The following is a 27,131-nucleotide window of genomic DNA, read 5'->3' on the forward strand; positions in this document are numbered from 1 at the left end:
TGAGAATATTTTGGAATTTCCTACATTTCTAAGTCAATAGAAATTGATTGATAGGAATATTTCTGTACATGGTATGTTACTAATTGGTAGAACAGGACGACAGGTGGCAGGAAGTTTGAACCTTATATCAGATACGTTTCATGCAGCTAGAAGCCTGTTGATTTGTCATTGTATGTACAGTAAGTTTTTATTCTACAGAAAATGATACATTAGTTTTTGTCCGTATACCTCCAGCGTACCACTGAGGGACTACTTTATCATGTGTTAGTAACACCTGTTCGTCTCCCAAAACAAACAACTCTTTCTTAAAATACCTATAAGAAATTAATTTCAATGTTTTTTTCAGCTTAAGATGTAGAATTAATGTATCAACAAGCCATTGATAAACAGGTGTTGAACAGGTAAAAGGTATGCCAAATCAAATTCAAATCCTTCTCTCACAGGTAACTAGTATAATTTACCTGATTCAGGTGTTTTGTTCAGGAGTCGTTTGAGAAAAGAATATTACATTTTATGTAATTCAATAGCTATTTTTCTGACACTGATAGTTATGCCATAGTTATGCCTAGTCATAATGACAGAATTAAGACAGGAAATATGGAGAAATTATTTTTCTAATAATAAATTGAGGTCAGATTCATGTTGGGTCAAGTGTTCAGAAAAAAAAAAGAAAAAAAAAGAAAATTAATTTAAATCATGATTTGCAAGATTGTCAAAAACATTGACATAAAAAAATAAGATGCTTGCATGATTATAGAGTAAAGGTTTTCAATTAAGAAACCAGATATTCCATTGGTAGGTAAATTACAACTTGACTTTTGATATACAGTAGATAGATTTCTATTATAGTCGTATGGATTAGGAAAATTTGTCGTGCTGTAATAGGGAACTGGCTGGTACATCACCTACCAAAGCTTTTATTCAGAATTGACTTGACGAAGGGGAATTTAGATTGTATCAGAAGATTGAATTCCATTTCTAGTGCATTGGAGATGAATATCCATTCATTTATTTCACTTTAATATGTTGGATTTTATTCTTAAATTTAATTTAAATTGAAATAATTAAATAGAATGGTGATTAGGTTTCAGATTGATTACGTATGTGTATAGTAACCTACAGGAAGAAAATGGTATTGGTGTAGTATAATTGTACTGATAATTTTAATATCTATAATTTATAGCATAGTAACAATAAGCAGACATTATTTTGATTATTTTATAGAAAGACAAAATTAAAAAACATACATATAAGAAAGGTCATATTAATAATTTTGTCTGAAGAACTTGTCATTCACATGTTAGATAAATTTATAGTGTCTAATTTCTATACACTTAATTTTGTATATTCATTTAAGATTGGAAATATTTAATATATTTATTTATGATCAGGAATATTAGATACAATATATTCATTTAAGATCGAGAATATTTATATAAATAAAATTTATTTAATTACGATCAGAAATGTTTATATAGATTCAATATATTTAAGTTAAATTATTCCATTATTAATATATATATTAATTTAAGTTTTATGTAATGTTTAAACTTTATAATTGGTATTATATTTAGTAAAACACTATAAGGCTATATAGTAAATACAATAATATTTAAATCATATTATACTATATATTAATTGTTAATATTAACTCAATATACCACTGTTAAAACTATAGACACAGCTATTATATAAAGTAACAATACTGTACATTTTTATATAACACTCCGCAGTCACATGACACTTAGTATGTACCTTGTGCAGGTATGACACATTTATTGGTAAAAGCCCCTAAATGCCCATTTCAGCAGTGATTGACAGGTACAATGCTTACCTGTCCTATTGTACTTACCTGTTCTACCTGAACGTTTTATAGTAGATAACTTGACAAATGCCACAATAAGAACCAGACTTTTTTACTGATGTCACACTGATAATAAATATCAGATCTATATCTGAAAGTTTTACTATGGAAGATAAAAAATCCACCTGTTTATATTTATACCGGAGAAATTAAGATTTCACTGAAAGGTTTATGGTTGGCATATGATATGACTTGTCATAAAATGCTGTAAAAACTCCTATAATTTGCGCACCAGTGTACTTTGCACAGGTACTTTTTGGGGCTGAAAAGCTGAAAAAATACTTCTACTAGTATATTTTGCGCATCCAAAACTTTTGAAAAATCTGATGTCCAGGACGCCAGAGACGTCTCCGAGGAGGGTAAGAAATTGGTACTACATTTAAATTGAAAGTGTCTATTAGTCCAAAATAATTTTTCAATATTCTTAGCAGCTTATACTTATCTACAAAAGAGAAAAACACTTAAAAGAAAGAAATCTGGTAGATAATGCAATGAAAAAGAGACCATGAAATGGCATCAGTGTTATCTTGGCTAATTTTAGAAATGCTCATTTACATAATTATATGAATGTTGCAAAAGTCAATATTGTTGAGAAATATTAATGCGATCATAAAAAGGAGCAAACAACCATCATGATGTCCTAAAGCACACCACAGCTATTTAAAAACATTCGATTTGAAATGGAGACGAGCATAACCTTATTTGCATAAGACATTCTCCATCTATTAGAGCTACTTAGCTGATCCCCAGGAGTCGCAGATGATATGTTGCATTTTGAAATATTCATGTGTGACTAAGATCAAAAACAGTCAAAGAAGATAGAAAACACTCGTAAAATCAGCAAGGCATTTTATTGGTGGTGCTTCTGCCGTATCTTGTTTTGTATGGTTGCCAAGGTTATCGGGCCACAGCTGTCAAGCTGAAATATCTTCACATAGAAGTATAATAAAAGATAAATTATTTGTTTTGAACAAAAGATCATGATTGATAAAAATCTTGTGAATTTCTTAACATGTCATAATTCTTTATTCAAGTGTGAAAAACAATAGATATCATTTAGATAAAAATTCTTTTTACAATAATTAGAAATATTTTTATGCAGAAATACAAAATAAATTCTATAAATAATTCCTAATTTGGAGTAAATAGATTTTAGATAAGCTTTTACAATGATAACAGTATAGACCCTTACAAGGTTATAATTTTTGCTTATGAAGTAGATGTTTTACGGCTTTATCTGTATTACAAAGATGTTTTTTATCCTTGTCTAATAAATTAAAGTAAACGGTTCAGAACCTTTTAATTATATGGTGGGCCTGTTGTGGTCTGGATTTTACAAATCCTGGTATAAAATTTCTGGGTATGATTAAGGGACAGCACGGCATATTTCTTGTGTCTGATGGTCGTTGATATACTGGATCATTCAGAAGTATACAATACCATTAGGCCTCCATTGTGGGGAATCGGGAGGCAGGTATACCGTGTGTATACCACAACCTAGGTTTATCATATATTGTCACAAAATGATTGAAGGGGCTGGGTTTCATTTCTAGTCTGATACAAAAAATACCAGCGATATCGTGATCAGCGAACCGTTCCCAGTGTAACTATAGGACAGATTAGCCGATCCTTAAATCTGGTGGAGATCTTGACTACGGAAATTGATTAAAAAGTGCATCACACATCACAGAGGATGGTTGGATTGTAACGGAGAGAAATGTAATTATGTTACGAGGACTGCATGAATAAGTCCACCTTTGTCGCATTACGGACAGAATGGCCCAGTATTTTCAGGTGTTTGGTGCTAATCCGTGGAATTTTGATTAATGTTTTTAATTACATTCTGCCTTACTACATCTGTGGGAAAGTTTACTGATTATTTCTCAATTCTTTCATTTTGTTTGGAATTTGATTTTTGGTGCAGGAGATCAACAAGAATTTTCCCCATAGTTATTTATATACATCCAATTACCATCATCGTTCATTTTTATGAAAAAATATCTGCTTTATTTTTTATTGATACTTGATTGTATCAAATGTGTTGTTGATTTTGGAGGATTTATAGCTGTTGCTGTTGATTACATGTGATCGCTCTGCAGGCCTTTGTCACACCTCCAGACCAGGCTCCCACTGTTAGAGCCCAGTGTTTCACAGGTAGCGACACATTAATTGAGATGTCATACCTGGGGACAGGTAGAGTCTACCAATGTCAGTCTAGTTAGCTACCTGTTAATTATCCCATAGAGCCGAGGCCACACATTTCTTATTTAGCATCTACAAATGTATTCCGCTCAAAATACTACAGAAGCATGGTTGCCATCTGTCCTTTGTCGCCAAGAGAGCGATGGATGTGTCTTGAAATTATTGTCTTAGGGAACTAAACCATGTATAATTCATACAGGACGGAAAAAAGGTAAAAATGTTACAGTTAATGTTTAAGTGATTTTTGACATCTTGTGACACGTTTGGTGAGGATATAATATGTTTGTTAGAGGATATTTGACTTGAGATTTACTGGAGTGTGTTGGCTGTGTCAATACGAACAGCTAACCCATGTAATACAGTGTCAACCATTCACCAACAACAACACATCTCATTTCACTGTGTCAATTCCTCAATAATGTTGTAAGAGATATAGGGATCCTGATCCATTGTGAGGCCACGGGCCTTGCCAGGTACCTTAACGTTTAGGATTAAAACATCTCTGTGTAAGTAAACACACTGGTCTCCAGTGTTTTTGTGCGGACTTTAAGCAACTTGTTACATTTCACGCTACGGGTGGGCAAAACCTACAGGTCTATTATTTCATGAAAAGGAGCTGTAGTTTGTTTGGACACTAAGGACACTTGGGCTGTGATTGAACTCAAGGAAGCTTAGTATTTGGAAACAAATTTAAATGATAGCTTGGTTGTGGTTCATTACTTAGTGGAGTATTTGTCAGTTAGGCTGTCGACTGGGTATGGTCCCTCTGGTGTAGTATAGGTATAGGAGTATACATTCAATTGTTTTCTTATAAAGTTTAGAAATAAGCTGATGTGTGTGTGAAATAATTGTACAAGAGAGTAAATTTTCTTTTAATTTTTTATAACTTTTTATTTAAAAAAATGGTTTTGAAATTTAATTACTTCAATTTCAAATACTTATCCTGATATTTATGTTTCTTTCACAGATTCTTCGTGGTGAAGGAATAGAAAGAGGATTATGGTGGAAGTGTAACCTGGCTGTCTTCAAACAACTCCAGTCATGTATAGTTATCTCCCCTTGTTTCTGGTGACCTTGGCAGTTCAATGTAAAGCCGATATCCGTTTCACAGTTTTCGAGGAGCTCCCAATCGGAGATGAGGTGGGAAACATAGCCATTACAGGAAAATTCAATGAAAACCGAACAACGGAAGAATTCAATGCTTTGGAGTTTTCGTTTTTGGAAACAAATCAATATACAAGTTATTTCGACCTGAACATGCAAACTGGGATTTTAAGTGTAAAGAAACGAATTGATCGAGATGCCATCTGTTCACTCGTATGCCATCTCAGCTTCGATGTGGCGATTCGGTCAAGTATGTCGCAGGATATTTTCTTTCCCGCGGTAACCGTTGTTGTAGAAGATACCAATGATAATGTACCCGTGTTTGCGCATACTAACTGGAAATTGGAGATTCCAGAAAATGCAGCTCCGAATTCTGTGTATGATATCATACCAGCCACTGATAACGACACTAGTCTACAGTTCTCTATCCAGCGATACACTTTGTCTCCAATCACTGACCTCTTTACATTGAATGTGACGAAAAAATTAGATGGAAACTTTCTTGTTCAGTTAATTGTCAGGCAGCCTCTGGACCGTGAACTTCAGTCTTTCTACCAGATGTATGTTACGGCGCAAGATGGTGGGGAAAACCCGAACAGTGGCAAAATGTTGGTGAATATTTCTGTAACTGACATGAATGATAATCCGCCGATATTTAGTGAGTCTGTGTACAATGTGACCGTAAAGGAAGACACCCCACCAAACACCTCTGTTAAACAGGTTGTCGCCACCGACAAGGATGCAGGAGAAAATGGACGCGTCACCTACAGGATAATTCCTACAACGGACACAAACATTCAGGACTTGTTTCATATCAACACTACCACAGGAGATCTATATATTCTGACTCAGCTCACATATAAACCTGGCGAAAGTTACACCATGATCGTCGAGGCCACAGATCACGGGGACACCAAGAAAGTGACGCAAGCCAGAGTGAACGTTTATGTAGAGGATTCTGGGAACAATCCACCTGTAGTACGAATCAATATCCTGTCTGGATCTGGTAATGTTGTGTCGATTCCAGAATCTGCCAATGTGGGTGCATTTGTAGCACATGTCAGTGTGGAAGATTCTGATCAGGGAGACAATGGACGTGTAGATTGTATAGTTTCTAGTGTATTCTTTAAAACAGAAAGTATTCCGCCCGGAAAAGGCTTTAAAATCTTACTCAACCAGGAGCTTGATAGGGAGAATGAAGTGAATCACAGCGTGACAGTTACATGCCACGATTTTGGTTCCCCGGTGATGAATGTGTCGGCTAACTTTACTGTGTCTGTTACTGACGACAACGACAATGATCCAATCTTCCTCAAAAACCCGTACACTGCTACAATAGTTGAAAATAACCAAATCGGAGACAAGATTGTCCAGGTCTCGGCACGTGACATTGATGAAGGTGTCAACGCCCAGGTCCACTACTTTCTCCACAGTGACGCGGGGTCAAACTTTGCAATCCAGTCGGAGTCGGGAGTAATCACAGCCACAAACTCTTTCAATCGTGAGCAAAATGTGGATTTCAAGTTCAAGGTGTTGGCCGTGGACCGCGGCGATCCACCTCGTACGGGTACAGCCTCTGTGTATGTCGTCGTTGAGGATGAAAACGACAACAAACCTGTGTTTAACAGAACCATTTTCGCTTTTGATGTTTCGGAAAACCAAGATGCAGATTCTTTTGTGGGAAAAGTTGGTGCAGTTGACTTGGACAAGGGAGATAATTCCAGGATAACATACTTCATCTCAACTGAGGATGAATTATTGGTACCTTTTATTGTTTTTTCGAATGGAGATATAAAAACCAATCGAGTGCTAGATCGGGAGTCACAGAGTCAGTATAACTTTGTTGTACATGCCCGGGACCACGGGGAGGAGCCCCTTAGCAGTACGGCCTACGTTACCGTGTACGTGATGGACACCAATGATAATGACCCCGTCATCATTTATCCCAACAAAACCAATCATACGATTTGGTCCAAGTCTGGCACCTCTCTCCCTCTTACAACAATTCAGGCCTACGATATTGATGAAGGCTCCAACAAAAAGTTAACTTACTATATACATGAGGGGAATGACGATGATATGTTTCTCCTCCACCCGGAGTCGGGGGAGCTGTTTCTGAACAGGAACTATCCTATTGGTAAAGATAAGTCTGTGAACTTGGTGATATGTGTCAAAGATTCTGGTAACCCAGTGAGGGCTAAATGTGCCCAACTAACGGCAGTCATTACTGTCAACAATGCCACAAACACCGGTTATCAGCGAGAGTCGACCAGTTACATCACCATATCTATTGTGGTTGTCATAGTGACAGTTCTCGTATCTGCAGCTATTATTTTGACAATTTTCTTTTTGAAAAAAATTGATAGAAATCGACAAAAGCAGAAATACGGAGCTAACGGCCCTCTTGGTGTTCCTGTGCCAAACAGTTATTCAGCGTCCCCAGCATCATCACAGCATGATGTCAACTCTGATGCAGAATTCATGGAAAGGAAGAAGAAAGAGGTGACATTTTCGCCAAGTACAAGTTTTAAAGATATCAACAATAAAGGGATGAATATGCAATATCCAATCGCCACGGATACCAACTTTTTCTGGTCGAGTATATCACCAGAAAAGTTTAGTGGTCCAAGTTTTCAAGGACTAGGTTAAAAATTCTTTATAAGAATACAGAGATGGAAAAAAACAGATTTTTTTTAGGAGACCGACAGATATAACTCATATTTTAGTCTTCAGTGCATATTCAGTGCATATGCATGAATTATTTTATCAATTAAAAAGTCTACTCAATATTCAGATTTAATAAAATAAGTGTTTTCAATGTTAAAGGTTATAATCTGTCATAATTGTTGAAGACTTTTTAAATGATAATAATAACCTAAATCTGTGTTATATGATAAATACCAGAGTCATTCCAATCAGTAATATTTCTTTTTAAATATTTCAAAGTTATAAGTTATAAATCAGAACTTTTTTTTAAAGTAATAGAAGCATTTCTTAATTATAGAAACTGTAGTGATTACATGCATAATAAACATTTCTAAGTTAAAATTTAATTAGTCATCTTAAATGTTAAATAGCTATGATTTGTATGAAGTAGAACTTTCCCCAAATCTTGCCAGAAGAGTGTATATATGTTAGGGGTAATTGAGTGGTATACTGGCCTTCCTGCTAGACATGGTCGCCCCCTGTCAGGGGATAAAACCTGGCCTGACATCGTCCTGACCTCTGGACAGCCATGATGGATTGAGGTGACACCCCCTCGACAATTATAGGGGGATGACTGATGTATAAAACAATGTTAGGGACTCTTGGCAAAACAGACAACACATTGTACCGGTACCTCATGACATAGGAATTAAACAACTTATACATCTTATTCTTTAATTTTCTTTTTCATATTTTACTTTTTCGTCTTTGACTTTTGTTTTTTGTACTGAACAATAGAAAAAATTACTAAAAAATACAATGGATAATTTTTATATATCTTTCAACATTTTCTAAGATATTAAAACTAGGTTTTTTCTATATGTCTACCATAAAACTTTTTTGCATGTTTGGAATTTATTTAGGTAATCTTCTCTACAGAATACAGGGAAATTTTCATAGGACAATTCAAATAAAGCCAAACAAAACATATGAAATGTTTGTGATGGCCTCCGGTAGTATAGGATCATGATAAAGTCATAATCTATTTTATAAATTTAAAATCAAACAACTCCACCTCCTCAGTGTTAAGATACTTATATTTATTTAAGCTACATTTTAATTATTGATACTTAGTTCTGTTACATCCGATTTCTGTCGAAGTTTAAAGAAGGATTAAAGAGATAAACGTACAAACATATACTAAACCATAAACAAATTGGCGTTAATGCACCCTGTTATAATCGCACCGTCCCGAAAGAACGCTGGTACAAGCTGCCTAGAGGCTGTGATATGTTATAATTTCTTCAGATTTAGGCGCGACATCTTTTTCGTTGATAAACAGATTTATTTCCTGATGGGACAGAAAAGGATATATATGTAATCCTCGGGGTAAGCAGTTCGCTCTGTTTTCATTGGCTTATTTGAAGTGGTCAGTTTGTCATGGTCAGTTTGAATTTCGTAGCTAACTGTGGACGCCTTATGGCTAGGCTTGGTTTTGTTTATACATGATAAATGATCGTAAGTTACCTGGAGATACAGGTACAGAAAAATCATTAAACACTAACGTCCCACAAGGGACATTTAATTGTTTAGTCAGAGTCATTAATGTTCTTAATGAAATATGAAATAAATTCATAAAAATACTGGAAATTAATTTGTCAATTCCAGCCGATACTTAATTTCCATCGGAGATCTTATCTTCTGTTATAACTACCATTGTACGTCATAAGTTGGTACGCTTCAAACAAAAAAATTATATGTGGGATTCTTGTGTTAAATTTGGGTTGGAGGTTTTTGATATTTTAACAGTACAATAAGAAAGAGTAAAACGCCTCTCTGTCCTAAAACCTGTACATAATTCTACAACTTTATGCCGTTTTAATGCCGGATATGATAGGCCGACTACGGTCAGACATTTATGATTATAGATGGAAAGTATACATTAACTATAGTTGATGTTTTCGTTTGGTTTTCTGTACTGCCCAGCTGTTGTCCATTTCAACATTGTATGTATATTTGTATTTAGCTTGAAATGATCCCCAATTTATATAAAGTTCTGGAGTGGGTCATGCTTTTATCTCGGCCTTTCATTACACATACTGGCCGCCCCTTTAATTTAAATGTACTCGGAGAATCGGCCTATTCATAGTGGATAGAGTACCCCACCACAAATCTGTCGGGTAAATACAAACAAATCAGGGGGGATAATGTATTAGTGTGAAATGTTTTTATTTGAGCTCCACCAGGAATACTTAGATTGTCAATAAGCTGGACATTACTGCTAATTGTAAGTCAATATTTCCCCAACATTCCTAAGGTCTGTTTGTTGTTTTTCCTGTCTGTTATTTTAACACCTCTATCTGGGTGAGTTAGGTATACATATTAGGTTTAACAGATACACTGCCTACTGCTTATATTGTACCAATTCGGATTTAATTTTAAAACATTTCTACCCTGTTTTTACAAATTTGATAATATAGTTTTTCTGTTCCGAATTGAAACATAAGAGTAAAAATTTGTATAAAACCTTTTACGATTTTAAACTGCCATTGATTGTGTTTACAGAGGTAATGTTACGTTTTCCCATCGCGTCCCATGTATACATGGCATAAAATCATGCGATACTCACATTATGTCAATATACATGTCAATTCAAAGTGTTTTAATCCAAATTTTATGTTAAAAATTTGTCAATAAATTGTAATTCAAACCCATTATTACTCCAAATAGTATTTGAATGAAAACAAGCACACCTTTTTTTGTGAATGGTGGTAAGATTACTTGGATGATTTCCTGCGTTTTACTTGGGGAAGTGACACCTGACAGAATATCTCTTACGGAGAAATCGCTCATATGTATCCACAACTACGATACGAAATCTAGGGGATCATTCAGCGTGATTAATTTGTTTTTGATTTCAAAATATCAGATTCAGGTTTAATCTGTTTCAGTAAACTTAGTCTGTAAAATGAAAAAATCGACCTTTAAAAACTTTAAAATTTGTAAAGTTAAACATTCAACAATTAAAACCACTATAATCATCTGAAGTAAAATGGTTTAGTTTTATCCTGGCTACTCTGATACCGTGACTGAATGGTTGATTTTTAAATGAATAACCTGCAAAAAAAATATTTGTGTCTATGCACCTGTGAATTTTTTAAAACTTCAAATTTATAAAATCAGTGATTTGATTATACATTTCTAATTAAAGAAAAATCAAATTGTGTGAAAATCTATTTTGTATCATAAGGATTCTTTGAATAACAAACATTTTTCATATCTCATTTTAAAAAAGTGTTTTTCTCATTGAAATAAATTCTGTATTACTATTTATGTGGTGAGATACTGAATTTAATGAGTCTAAGCATATTTCGATAACAACTAATTACATTTTCATGTATGAATATTCATGTTGGCTAGCTAAGATCATAACTATGATAATTATAATCCATCATAACCCCAATCCATTATTTATTCTGGAAAGCAAGTCTGACGAATTGTTGATATTTGATGAATTCGATATATTAAGACACCTAATTACCATTCTTTTTATCTTCCTACAGGGAATGTACCTCTATGACTCCGTCCCAGAAAATGGCCGCAAAAACACAGAACAAACTGCACAACTGAATGCCCTCCATCTTCAACAGCTATTGTTTAAAACTCACCAACAGGAACAGACGGAGGTAGGTTGAGAATAAAAACTGGAAATAAAACATCATTCTAATGACCTTTGTATCTCCATCATTGTATGTATTATAACATTGCTCTTGTATATCTGAGATATTATTAGATTTTCAAGAATAAACATTTCTCATGTCACTGGTCATAATTTTTATGATACAATAACAAAAGACTTTTGTTAGAGACTAGGAGCATCAATAACGTGGAACAATCTAACCAATTATGTGTTATGTTAATTTACTTCAGATCAAGTCCTGATATCACAAGTTTAGAGAATCTAATTTTCACTCCAGAAATCGATTTCATTGTCTACCTTTAAATAAAAACAAGTTGTCATAGTGATGTCATTAGCAGAAGTAGTAAGGATGTGAAGCGTAACAAATAAAGTAGTCAATTGTGCCTTGAAACTTTACACATCATGTAACATACGCCTGAATTATTTACTCTGAGCACGGTGGCGTGGTCGATGGAAAGTTTTGTCACATCTGATCGTAGCTGGGACAGAATCAATATTACCTAATTGGTTGTTGTTATGTCACCTGGGACGTCCCAGGCTTTTGTATCACCTCTTTAAGATCTCTCAAAGATAAGTGCTGATTAAATCTGGTAATATGGTAGATTGAAAATCACGCACAACATCCAGCAAAGAATATATCGGAGAGTAAATAAAAAAATGAGCTTTGTCCTCTCTTAGCTTTTTTTCTGCATTAATAAATGTTAATTTTACCCTTTTGTTTGTTTTTGTAGCCAAGTGCTCCACAAAGAGTTGCCCACCCTAGTGACAGTAATAGTGACACATCAGGGGAGACAATCCCTAGCGACAGTGGGAGGGGCGGAAGTGAGGACGAGGTACCCAGCAGTAACCATACCGGAGGTAAGACGATTAACACTCTAATGATATGTCTATATCTAGTGGACACGACTTATATTGTAGAATGTAATGTGTTTAATTATTGGTGCTGATAAATAAATAAATAACTAGTGGTATTAAAGGATTAAATATATTATTAGATTTGCATAAAATTGAATCGGTTCCTTCAGAATCTTAAGAAAACTTGTTTTACAAGACCTATTAAACACATAGCAAGTAATGTTAAAACATGCATTAATTCTCTTTTATTTTCATTTTCAGATGACTCCAGATCTTTTGATTGTGGATCTTACAATTCCCATATCGGAACGTTCCATTCCCCTCCGAACATTCCACCTCGTAAACAGAAGCTTGCTCCACAAGTGCATGGAAAAGCTTCTAATAACAGGCCATACCCAAAGTCCAGTACTCCGACACAAATATTTTTGGGTCCGAGTCGGCCCTATTCTCTGAGTACAGAGCATCTCAATGAAAACAATTCAAATTCGAATTCAGGGCAGAGGGGACAGAAAAATGGACCTTATGTGCGATCAGCGCCAAGTCATTCTAGTTTTACGTCACCTCATACACAGTCCTACCTGGACAGCAAATCAAAGTCCTCAAACTTTAATACATGGAATTACTTACAACCAAATAATTGTGTGAATTACTCAAACGTGTCCAAAGACAGAGACTATTTTAACCTTCGACCCGAAAGTATCAGTACGTGTCGGTCGCGGGATGATGACGACGATGCAGCCACAACTACATCAGGAAGTTATACGATTAATCCCGAAGAGCTTGAGGACGATTTTTATCGACCACACCAAGATATGGTTGTGTAGGAACGATCGACTCTTGTGATTCATGGTCGTGTCTAGTTGTTAAAACTTTTTGTTACCTCTTATCATTTCATGTGCGTTTTAATCAAAAGTGTCGCTGCGGGCATGTTGTACATTATAACTTGTAATACTGTGATAGAAACGATGACATAACGATACTACCGGGGGTCCCTGTAACAGTTCACTAATTTTTACCGATCAATTTTTTGAATCAATCGATCGTAACTTTTAACAGAAATGGCTGTAGAGAATTGTTATGCCTGTATGTCATTTTTAAAATGGAGATGTACTCATTGTAACTTGTGTGGAATAAATCCCATGAGAGTGGTTAGATCTAACCTAACAGTTTAATCAATATTCTGATAGCAATCTTCTACATTAGAAAATTATTTATTTATAATAACATCTATTTCCATGGGGAAAAGATCAAAACATCTATGTTTGGTCCGTGTGAAATGTACATCTCTTTATTGGTTGTTGACAAGTCTAGTTTGATGACATCAGCAATGGAATGTCGTTATGACCTTTTAGGACAAACTCTTTGTCATTGGGTGCGTTCAAATTAATGAAGAATCATTTATTAATTATTCTCCCTTTTTAATGTTACCGGAATAGTTGATGAATTATTCAACAGTAAATCTTAATTTAGATTCATTTTAGTAGACCGTATGTCAGTGCTACTTATTGTAACCATTTGGTGTCCTTTTAGAAAAAAAAATTGTCATGGTCCATTTCAATAGTGCCTTTAGTATGACCTTGACTTGTTCAGTATGACCTTGACTTGTTCAGCGTCACTTGTGTTAACTGTAGTCCTAAGACTATCACTCGGTACCATCGGTACCATTGTATTGATTTTCTGTTCGATTTCCAAAAGAGTTGCAGTTCAGAACACTAGGATAATTAAGATTTATTAAATAAATCATTAAAAGGGGAGATTAAATGTTTATTTTGCAGGTACAATGTATAGTTGTGTATAGTATATACTGAAGATTTTTTTCTGACATACATCCTGTACAGTATTGTTAACCAAAGACACAAACTTTGTTGATCCTTACTTATATCGATAGGGACCTATGTGACGGGTTACCCTGCATGTAGAGGTCCCACTTTAGGGTGCTAATATAAATAGTTCTATTTTCATAACATAATTTGGAGACATATTCCTTAAAGCTTTTTAATACTCTCAAATCACCTTTGAAAAAATCAAAATATGGTTTATTTTAGTTCAAAGTATTACTGTCAATCTATATTTTCTTAATATCAAATTTTTATCAAAACCATGACTTGTTAAAATCTATGATGATAAGACATATTTTAATCATATTTCACAAATATTATGAATTCTCAGATGAAAATTGAGTTTTGAATTGTATCTCTTTAAGAATTATGAACTATGCCTGTGTAATACTGCGATATTACCACGTGATAATACCATGTTGCCTTGTTGTTTTGTCACATGCATGACATTAATATTCATGTTGTTTGTTGTTACAATTGTGTATTATGATTAATTATTGAGCAGCTAAATTAAAGCAAAATAATTAAATGAATGTCAATGTTTGTCATTTTTTAATTTTAATTATGAACAATATACTTTAAAATCATTTTACCTTGATTTTATTCTTTAGCTAAATTACTATCAAGGTTGGATGTTTTTAATTTTGTAGTTTTAAACATTTGAAGCAATAGAGATGTATCTTCATGGTTATTATAAAACCGACTATATATTTCTCAATGAAAATTAGAAATTGTGAAACTGACTATATATTTTTCAATGAAAGTTAGAAATTGTGAAACTGACTATATATTTCTAAATGAAAATTAGAAATTGTGAAACTGACTATATATTTCTCAATGAAAATTAGAAATTGTGAAACTGACTATATATTTCTCAATGAAAATTAGAAATTGTGAAACTGACTGTATATCTCTATGAAAATAAGAAATTACGAAAGTGACTACTGTATATATTTCTCAAAAAAGTCAAGAACCGGCAAAATGCCAGAACGATAGAATCTTAGGTCCTTCTGCCTGATATAGATATTGGCATCCATAACGGCATTTCTTGTGTGGAGGAATATAAACTACAATATGATTTCTGATCTCGAAAATAAATGACAAAATTTATAGACTTTATTTATGGCATTAAACGACAGTACCTGCTTCATGAAGTCATGTGGTAGTGCTTTTTAACTAAAATGTCATGTCACATGCTCATTGGAATGACATCCTCCCGTTATCGTAACAAACCAGTCATTTTCAGGTGTATATCTTGTCGAGAGAACGCCAAGTACAGGGTTGTAATTAGCGGTCTGAGGACGGGACCTTCATCTATAAGGTCATCGGACAATGTCAAGGGAGACGTTTATGAGAAACATGTTGAAAAGGAAGACGAAATATGTATATGGACAGTAGAAATGAATTTGATGTTATACCCACAAGGAGGTGCTACATTGGAACTTTGAGTCATAAAGATAGACCTAGCAATGGAGAATGAAACCTTTTATGTAGGAAACCTTTGATTTCTTGGCTGGAAAACTGAATCTTAGAAAGAATCTATTTTACTTGAATTGGTATAATCAAGTGTAACATTGATTAGTTTACTCAGGCAGGATCAAACCTTAAATCATTGTTTTGTTAAGTCTTTGAAATTGAAATCACAAAACGGACACTTCAGATTATGACAAGCTAGGAGAGGAATTTTATACAAACGTAGCAAACATCTTGTTTCTTTGGAGAAAAACTCTCTGAACCAAATTTATGTCTGCCGATTGAAAACGAGACTTACGTGTACATTCGAGTACGTTAGATATTATGCAGACGATATTTTCAAGAAGACCAATTTATTAATTTTAGAGGCAAACAAATTAAGGGAAAGATAATGAATAACAATACTTCACACTGTCCATTGTCAATGGTATCTATATAGTGTGTACTGATAGGCAAATGGTATAAAGTTGAACGAAAACTTTAATTTGGACTTGAACCTCATATCACACATGCCATCAATATAAGCTTTCAACGATACTAAGACTGTGATTCTGATTAACTTCGCCATCCGGCGACGGTCGACAACGACCTCGGAAATCGTGATATTAGAATTTAGTCATAATATCGAATATAATAGCGACATACTTTCTCTTTAGTACGCAAATCACACAAATTCTAATTCAAAACTGGAGAGGGAATATGTCATTTAATTAAATTAAATCACTCCCAACACAAAATCTCTATCAAAGTATTCTGATGTTATACACGATTCGCTATTCATCCGAGTCTTCAACAGGATGTCGTAGATTATGTATAGTTTAATTCTTGTCTATTCCTATATACAATTATTTTGGTTTATTTTATTATTTCAAGTTAATCTGGAAATACAAACGGACAGTAATATATTGGTTTGAGGTAAAACTCTAGGTAAGTGGAGGATGTAGACGAGTATCTGGTGCCGCCTATTTCCGGTCCAGTGGGGTACAGGCCATAGTCAATAAGTTTATTGTAGTCTAAAAACGAAATTATTTGTCAAGGTCCAGTTTACTTGTCCTCATTTAAGAGGGACGCAGTTTTTGCGCACAATACACTGCACGTCTAAAAATGCTTATTTGTAGGATCCTTTTGAACAGTCATTGGGCCATTCTTTTTTCATCACTTAGATTGAGATTTTACATTTAAAATGTCTTATTTTCGACGTGTTACCGTAACTATCGGCAAAACTGCACTGTACACTAATTTCAAAATAAACTACAAATGTGAATTGACACTGAATTCATTAAATGATGAGTTCGTTTCAACACCTGTGTCTATGTACATATGTTATTGTTAGATACATATTGATTAACCATGTATCCAGGTAATGTCAAGTGACAAATACAGTAACATTTGATAAAAATAGTCCTCACATATTTATATAAATTCATTAGTGTAATGGGCGTGTCAGTATCATGTTATTTTCAAATTGGTAAGAAATTGACACACGCAGGTAGACTTGGTTCCTTAAATAAACACATCGCTGTATAGACACCGAGTATATGAACATATATTATGCATATATTACCTCGAGAGAAATTGATTTCCGTTAAATTAGTGGAGAGAAAATATATTAACATGCCGTCACAATGGGTTCAGTGAGGACGCCACGAGTTATAGGCATATCATTTTCTGATAGAATGGAGAAAATAAATCAATTTCGTATAAAATCAACATGTGTACTCTAAAAATCCACAATTTTCAAATCCATTTCAGATTGGAATCAGAAGATCAAATTCAGTTCGGATTACAGTAATTGGCGCGAGCTGTGTCATCCTCTGTGCTATAGGCTATGTAGATCTATTTTATGGCTACTGCTTGACAGCTGCTCGGATTTCAGTTTCATTGTTGGACGTCTTTCGAAAAAAAGGTATTGACTGTTTTCAATAACAGTATAAAGAAGAAAAAAGTAAACCCCCCCCCCCCCCCCCCCCCCCCCCCCCCCCCCCCCCCCCTCAAAAAAAAGAAGAAATATCGATATCGCCGTCCAATGGGCTCTTCTCAAAAGTCTATTTGAAAGCTGGATTGGTTAAAACTATTGAAATTTGTCCTAATTAAAAAAGGAGTAAGTACATTATGCTTCAAGTTAAGGAGGGAGGGGCAGACGATCTGACGATCTACGCTTTCATGTTACATCGGGACACGTATGGACGATTCAGAACAAAAATGGAATTAATCTACATTCAAGTTTTATATACATTGATAAATTAAACAGTATTTCATTTGGTTACAGTCAATCATACATATATACACGTACATTACAAAATACAGTATACATACAGCGGTTAAAGGGAACACAATTGAAGCGTATATCAATCTATTTCCCTAAAATAGTCAGCAAAGATATTCATTTGTTAAAACTTAGTAGATTCTGGACGTATATTCAGATCGTTGTCCATATAATATCTAAACAAAGATATATAAGTGTTTAGGTTATGACAGTTTTCGAAATTGATTGCATTTTGGGCTTGAAATACATTTTCTGGTAAAGAGTTACAGCTGCCCACAATTCTTTGAGTGAACGAATATTTCCTCATGTCCAGTCTACCTTTTGAGTTATCTAGGCTGAGTGATTGTCCCCGGGTCCTAAGGCTCTCTTTCTTTATTGGAAAAATCCGTGTGATGCTGTTGAATCAAAGCCTCCCTTCAATATTTTGAAAACTTCAACGTCGCCCCTTTTACGTCGATTTTAAAAGTAACGACGGATGTTTAAGGCGACGCAATCGTTCTTCGTACGAAAGATCTTTCATTCCTGGTAGTAATTTCGTAGCTCGTCGTTGAACGTTTTCTAGCAGATCAGTGTCCCGTTGTTTGTATGGTTTCCATATACATGCTCCATATTCTAAACTAAAGCCTTATACAGTAAATATGATAATGAATTAATACAGATACGGAGATCATGCAATGAATAAAGAAGTTATCTATGAAAACACTTAAAGTGTCATTGACAAAAAATTCAATCAAGAATATTGGTAGAGTACAAATATATATTTTTAATATAAAATACATGATTTATGATTATAGTAATATCAAATATTGGATAATTTTGAATAGACTTTTTTAGCCAATGTTGATACATCGTCAGTGACCCACGGTAGTCGGGTGTCTTTTCGGCGACAATGCAATTTGTCGAACGTGGGTTTCCGACGATGAGGTTGATGAAGACGGGAGCAGATAGCGTGCAAATTCAGTGTGTACATGTAAGACATATTAAATGAAAGATACTTATACGTAATGATATTAGATGTTGAGAGAAACACGAACACTATTGTACTGACGCGTTAGGGAGGTAATTGTAAACACTTTAACTCATATTTATTTCGTATAAGGTTGACACCGGTCTCCTACTGTCTACCATCAGATCTACCCTGTCTACAGTTCCCCAGCTTGACCCGAAACCTTTACTCGGGGGGAAATAACTATCAAAATGTCCATTTCTAACGTAAAACAAAACTTGTTAACAAGACGTAATATCACCATGATTATTACTGTATATATATTTTTTATTAAGAAGAGTTACAGACAGTTAACACCAGGACTCGTGGTTAAGTTGATGAAGTTAAGCTCTCTTTGTTAAGAAGATAACGAGTGTACTGTATGATACTGTTATCTTAATCAGTTCAATCCTCGGTACTTTAGATAAAAGTTATGTAAACAATGGTGAGAATGTGAGCGTGGCTGACCGTACTGATGATAGATGTGATAAGTTTGTTTGTGACAGTCTTACACTGACAACTACTTATCTAGCCTCAAAGTCAAAACAAATAACGCCGACCGCAGATAGCATCTCACGTGACGCGGAGTTTTTATAACTAAAAATTAATACAAAAGTATTAAAATGATACAGGTCGTGGGAAACTGGTAATACTATTTGGAGATTGTTCTGGACATGCAGGGTTGTACTTCCAGATCACGACAGTACTAGATAGTATTAAGATTATATTATAATTTTAGTTTTATAATCTAGCTAATACGAATCTTGTACATTGATTTTTTTTCATTTTTTTTCTTTTATTTTCAATGTATGTACATGTATATGATACTGATGAGTCGGAAGACTCAAAGTCAATAAAGAACTTGAACTTGAACTTTTATTTTCAACAGATTTGTTTAATATCTTGGATACTTTCTCGATTATGAAAATAAATTTCCTCCACAGTTTCGCACACTGCAGAGGCCACACATACTTTCTTCTCTACCCTTGTTTCACGAGGTCCCTTTTGAAAATTGATATTTATATTGGTTTCATTAAAAAGTGTTTGAAACTAACATGACATTTAAATTTTATATCAAACTTTTTTTTCTCGTCTGAAGTTTCAATATCACTATTCATTTTACAAGGACGGCCTTTCAACAATAATGTATCTTCACAGAGAAAGTTTTAAGTTAATTTCACTTAATACCGTTTATGCACAGGAAATTAACCGTATCAGCTTATTACATTTTTGAAATATTATACAATTGTGTTTTTTCATAACTTGCAGTCAATTACACTGTTCTCGGAGGTATCAAATACCAATGTTTACAACGGCCGAATTCCAGCGCGTCCATGCATCATGTATATATATATAGTGGTCAGATTCTGTTTCATCTGCCGGTACGGGTATAATATTGTTATCGCTGAAGCGTCATATTTTACAGAAAAAAAGTCTCTTTTTCGCATATCAAAATTCTGTTTCGATATGTTTAAACATTTCCCGAACATGTTTTGAAGCGCTTCAGCAGATTATGAAAATGTAAATTTTGATAAAATTCTAAAATCGTTCCTCAATATCTTGGCGCTAAATAATATGTGTTTTTTTTTAAAGAAGACTATCTCCAAAATTATTATAAGGCAAACTGAAAATATAAACTTAATTTATTTAAATAGACGTTCCTTTCCATGTTACACGTAAACAAATGTAATGCCGAAATTCGCTCTTATTTTGTAACAATATAAGAACACGGAATCCTACACGAGAAGAAAATACAAACATAGTTAATTGAGCACTTCCGGTTCTTATTAGTTCACTTGTTATACATTTATATGGGCAAAAAATGTTTCCTGTCCATGATACGAGTACAGTATTTTATCAAGTGGCCTGGATAAATGGTCACTGGCCCTAGAATATCCGTATCATTTTTTTGAAAACTTTCTCCTACCAGGAAGTCAATTGTAACCCATATAAAAGAAATGGCATTCATTTCTACTACAGGGAAAAGAAAGGTAAAATTTAAGGAAATTGTGTATTACAAAGGCAAATTTGGACGTATGAAATCAGGAAATTGATTATGTAATGAGCATTTCAATATTTGATTATGTGATAGTCAGTTAATCATTAGGGAAGAAAATATAATGAAGGGTGTGGTTTTAAACCATTCGATAAAAAGAGCGTATTAAGCAACGACGATTTTGTTGGATGTTTTCAAACATGACTTGTTCTTGATCTGGTGCAGGTCAATTACTGGTAGTGTATACATTGTTGGATTTAGTGTACGTTTTACATAACTCACTGGGAATGATAAATGCTTACCCTCCTCAAGCTTAATAATAATTGTTTATTGGCCTTAGCCTTTCAACTAATCAGCATAAACGTTTACAATGCATAATACAATATAAATTGAGTAAGTGATTCATGGTAATACAGACATATTCATGGTAATACAGACATATTCATGGTAATACAGACATATTCACGGTAATACAGACATATTCATGGTAATACAGAATTATCATGGTAATACAGACATATTCACGGTAATACAGACATATCATGGTAATACAGACATATTCATAGTAGTACAGACATATTCATGGTAATACAGACATATCATGGTGATACAGACATATTCATGGTAATACAGACATAGCCATGGTAATACAGACATATTCACGGTAATACAGACATATTCACGGTAATACAGACATATTCACGGTAATACAGACATATCATGGTAATACAGACATATCCATGGTAATACAGACATATTCATGGTAATACAGACATAGTCATAGTAATACAGACATATTCACGGTAATACAGGCATATTCATGGCAAAAAAGACATATTCACGGTAATACAGACATATTCACGGTAATACAGACATATCATGGTAATACAGACATATTCACGGTAATACAGACATATTCACGGTAACACAGACATATTCATGGTAATACAGACATATCCACGGTAATACAGACATACCATGGTAATACAGACATATTCACGGTAATACAGACATATTCATGGTAATACAGACATATTCACGGTAATACAGACATATTCATGGTAATACAGACATATTCACGGTAATACAGACATATTCATGGTAATACAGACATATTCATGGTAATACAGACATATTCATGGTAATACAGACATATTCACGATAATACAGACATATTCATGGTAATACAGACATATCACGGTAATACAGACATATTCACGGTAGTACAGACATATTCATGGTAATACAGACATATTCACGGTAATACAGACATATTCACGGTAATACAGACATATTTATGGTAATACAGACATATTCATGGTAATACAGACATATTCATGGTAATACAGACATATTCCTGGTAATACAGATATATTCCTGGTAATACAGACATATCCATGGTAATACGGACATATTCACGGTAATACAGACATATTCACGGTAATACAGACATATCCACGGTAATACAGACATATTCACGGTAATACAGACATATTCACGGTAATACAGACATATTCATGGTAATACAGACATATTCACGGTAATACAGACATATTCATGGTAATACAAACATATTCATGGTAATACAGACATATTCACGGTAATACAGACACATTCACGACGATACAGACATATTCACGGTAATACAGACATATTCACGGTAATACAGACATATTCATGGTAATACAGACATATTCACGGTAATACAGACATATTCATGGTAATACAGACATATTCATATTAATACAGACATATTCATGGTAATACAGACATATTCACGGTAATACAGACATATTCATGGTAATACAGACATATTCACGGTAATACAGACATGTTCACGGTAATACAGACATATCATGGTAATACAGACACATCATGGTAATACAGACATATCATGGGGGATGGACAATTTAGACAATTGACCTTAGTTTAGAAATTTAGAAAGACTGATTATTTTTTTCTTATTTCTAATTGCATGTAGTTTGATTAACTTGAACATAGATTGTCGTGTTCTATAATATCTATCAATGCAACGTTCCATGAGTTGATTGTAAAATGGACAAACAAGAATGACATTTAATTCGTCCTCTATATCACTTCAGTTACATTCCGTACACAGTCTTTTAGTTCTACGTAATCGTCCATATCTGCCTTTCTCTATACGAAGATTGTGCGATGATAACCTATATTTTACAATAATCGAAATACACGACTCTGGTAAAGATGTTCTGAGATGGTACTGAAGACATTTAACCTCAGCCTGATATTTATATATAAAAAAACATTTAGAAGAATTTTCAAAATAATTATTCATATTCTGTACACACGTTGTTTAACGTTTAATACACTGTTGTTTAAATACAACATCTAGTTAAACCAGACATACCCAAAACCTGATGACATTAACATGGTTATAACATTACTAAGCCAGTTGACTTTTGTATCAATAACAGATAACATATCATTGTACAAGGCTTTTAGAATGTAATTATCTGTCAGTAATTTCAGCTAATATTTATCAATTCTTATTCTGAGTATTATTGAAAATTCAGAGTATAACATATTGTGAGGAGTACATCTTTTCACATTAAGTAAACGTCTACAAAAATGAATTAACAATTTCAATTTCTTTTCCATCATAATACCATCTATTGGTATTTGGCAAATTGCTAACATTGCGAAAAACAATAATTTTTGTTTTTGCCACATTTATTTTTATATTCTATGAAGTACTATACTCCTTTAGAGTGTTTAACATAGTTTGTAACCCTTCCTTGGACTCGGAGAACAGAACAGTGTCATCCGCGTACATAACCAAAATATAGTGCTTTATCTCTGAATTCTACACCTTCATTTGTTTACAGAAGTAACTCATCCTAAAAATCATTAATGTAAAGAGAAAAAAGACAGGGATATAATCCTTCTCCTTGCATAAGTCCATTACTGACGTTGAAAAAAGGTAGATAGCTGGATAAAGATATTGAAGACATTGGCTGGATAAAGATACTGAAGCCATTGGCTGGATGAGGATACTGAAGCCATTGGCTGGATAAAGATACTGAAGCCATTGGCTGGATACAGATACTGAAGCCATTGGCTGGATGAAGATACTGAAGCCATTGGCTGGATGTAGATACTGAAGCCATTGACTGGATGAAGTTATTGAAGCCATTGGCTGGATAAAGATACTGAAGCCATTGGCTGGATGAGGATACTGAAGCCATTGACTGGATAAAGATACTGAAGCCATTGGCTGGATAAAGATACTGAAGTCATTGGCTGGATGAAGATACTGAAGCCATTGGCTGGATGAGGATACTGAAGCCATTGGCTGGATGAAGATACTGAAGCCATTGGCTGGATGTAGATACTGAAGTCATTGCCTGGATGAAGTTATTGAAGCCATTGGCTGGATAAAGATACTGAAGCCATTGGCTGGATGTAGATACTGAAGTCATTGCCTGGATGAAGTTATTGAAGCCATTGGCTGGATGAGGATACTAAAGCCATTGGCTGGATGAGGATACTGAAACCATTGGCTGGATAAAGATACTGAAACCATTGGCTGGATAAAGATACTGAATCCATTGGCTGGATGAAGTTACAGAAGCCATTGGCTGGATGAGGATACTGAAGCCATTGGCTGGATAAAGATACTGAAGCCATTGGCTGGATGAGGATACTGAAGCCATTGGCTGGATGAGGATACTGAAGTCATTGTCTGGATGAAGTTATTGAAGCCATTGGCTGGATGAGGATACTGAAGCCATTGGCTGGATGAGGATACTGAAGCCATTGGCTGGATGAGGATACTGAAGCCATTGGCTGGATAAAGATACTGAAGCCATTGGCTGGATGAGGATACTGAAGTCATTGTCTGGATGAAGTTATTGAAGCCATTGGCTGGATGAGGATACTGAAGCCATTGGCTGGATGAGGATACTGAAGCCATTGGCTGGATAAAGATACTGAAGCCATTGGCTGGATGAGGATACTGAAGCCATTGGCTGGATGAGGATACTGAAGCCATTGGCTGGATGAGGATACTGAAGCCATTGGCTAGATAAAGATACTGAAGCCATTGGCTGGATGAGGATACTGAAGCCATTGGCTGGATGAGGATACTGAAGTCATTGTCTGGATGAAGTTATTGAAGCCATTGGCTGGATGAGGATACTGAAGCCATTGGCTGGATGAGGATACTGAAGCCATTGGCTAATACTTTATTAGTTGTAAGTTGGTTGTATACTTCACTTATAGTTACAGTTCATTGTTTTGTGGTAATAGGATTCTTGTATTATAGTGTTGTGCTGTAAATATTTATTGAAGTTGTTGTATAATTTGCAATGATGGATTTTTAAATAAATGCAGGACCTGTATATAATTATTGTGGTTTTATATGTTCAATAAACGGTACTATTAAGTATGATTTAGAATCTGGGTTGATGAAAATCGAACCGTTACAATATAATAACAACAGAGGATACCGACATAATAACGAAACCGTGCAGAATCAAAACCGATAGAACGAAGGCAAACTACAAACGAAATATAGACTATCACGGGGACTCATGTAAAGGTACGAGGAGATTACGACCAGGTGTTCCGGAAGAGTAAGCATATTCTGCTTCGTCGACGACATCCTTCATAAGGTCAAATCCGTGTTAAATGATATTCTCAAAACGAATGCCAGGGTGGTGACAATGGAGATCATGACGTCCACCATAAAACTTTACCATCGTCGTCGTCGTCGTCGTCATCATCATCATCATCATCATCATCATCATCATCATCATCATCGTCATCATCATCATCATCATCATCATCATTTCCCGAAATCTTGATGATGGTTGCAATTCTTTGACTATCAATTGGGACGTGGGTAGGGGAAGCAGGAGTGTTACTATCTAGAAATGGAAAATGATAATACCCCAAATCTATGTAACAAGCATTTTCCTTAATCAAATTGTTTATGCATTACTATTGACTAACTGATTTCTAAGAACAGACTTACAAATGTATTAAATTGTTTTCAAAGAGAATATTCTGAAACAAGTATGAGACACATTTTTAGGTATATTTAGTTATACATACATTTACACAGGATTTTTTAAAAAGTAATATACAATATTAATAATATATAACATCATTCACTAACATTCTCAGACTCAGTATTTCCTTTCTAAAGAGTTGTCAACTAAACAGCTTTCTGTAGTATACTGTCTGGTTCGCGTGTACTGCTGGGATTCATAATTTATGAAATTATCGTTTTCATGGACTTAAATACAGAGTATTAGTATGGATTGGAGATTGACGAAGGTTTAAGTGGTGTCAAAGTGAGGAAGTGTCAAATACTTGTGATCAAATCAAAACTAATATTAAACGTGTGTTCGTGCACGTAAAGGTTCTATACAACCCCTGATGATACTGTAAGATAATACAAAATGTTGGCGCGTGTCTCTTTTAGATCAGCATCCAGCTGACGAGACAAAACGAGGAGAAATCACTCGGGTGTGACGAAGGAACCGCCTCAGTTAATTGTTGGGTGTCAGACATTCGATGGATAATCTGGGGTTATAGTACAAGAACGACATTTTAAATGTTAATCGATACAATTATAATTAGTTTGTTTATCGATTAAGGTAAGGGGCACCCTTGGGGTAACCAAAGACATGTAGAGAAAAAAAGTTGGGTTGATAAACACGATTACTTAGTGAACGCTCACAAATACCATATTCCATATCGATATCAATAAATACATTCCATACAAGTTTGTTAAAATAAACAATGGTTGTTATTTCTTTTGATAAAGAAAAGAAAAGAAAAATGGATCGTTTAAACGAAAAAAACAATATTTTGACCGCGTCGGAAACCTTTTTGGAACCTTGTGTGACAAACAGATTCTTCGGATCTTCAGATCTTCAGTGATGTGTGTCGGTCTGCGGTAGCTGATCGACTATAGGATCCGGATGATGATAAATATAGGTTTTCTTTATAAAGCATTTTATATATCTATAATTGTGTGTCATGATTTGATTTGGATCGACATTACTTTATGAATAAACGACAATTTGGCTTGTCTTATTCCATATCCGTCTTTTTTGATAGGTGAGTTTGAATTTTAGTTTATAAAAAACTGTGTAATTCTACGTCAGAGATAGAGTTAATTAATAATCAGATATCCATGGTGTACGTAATGGGA

At 34.5% G+C, this 27,131-nt stretch overlaps 1 protein-coding gene across 7 annotated transcripts in view; it reads left to right on the forward strand.

The window, feature by feature from the left end:
• The window catches only part of LOC117329440 (protocadherin gamma-B5-like), a 45,431-nt gene extending 30,689 nt beyond the window's left edge, over positions 1–14,742 (forward strand). For 6 of the 7 annotated variants that reach the window (XM_033887380.1, XM_033887381.1, XM_033887386.1 and 3 more), the window contains 4 exons: positions 5,034–7,755; positions 11,376–11,502; positions 12,248–12,374; positions 12,633–14,742. In XM_033887380.1, the coding sequence (XP_033743271.1) occupies positions 5,108–7,755; positions 11,376–11,502; positions 12,248–12,374; positions 12,633–13,195 (3,465 nt within the window). In that variant the 5' untranslated portion in view covers positions 5,034–5,107 and the 3' untranslated portion in view covers positions 13,196–14,742. Of the gene's footprint in view, positions 1–4,734; positions 4,847–5,033; positions 7,756–11,375; positions 11,503–12,247; positions 12,375–12,632 lie in introns of those variants that run through there. The other variant, XM_033887383.1, reaches the window with a different exon arrangement.
• The last annotated feature ends 12,389 nt before the right edge of the window (positions 14,743–27,131 follow it).

This window comes from Pecten maximus, chromosome 6 (assembly GCF_902652985.1).
Source record: "Pecten maximus chromosome 6, xPecMax1.1, whole genome shotgun sequence".
In the NCBI taxonomy this organism is placed as follows: domain Eukaryota; kingdom Metazoa; phylum Mollusca; class Bivalvia; order Pectinida; family Pectinidae; genus Pecten; species Pecten maximus.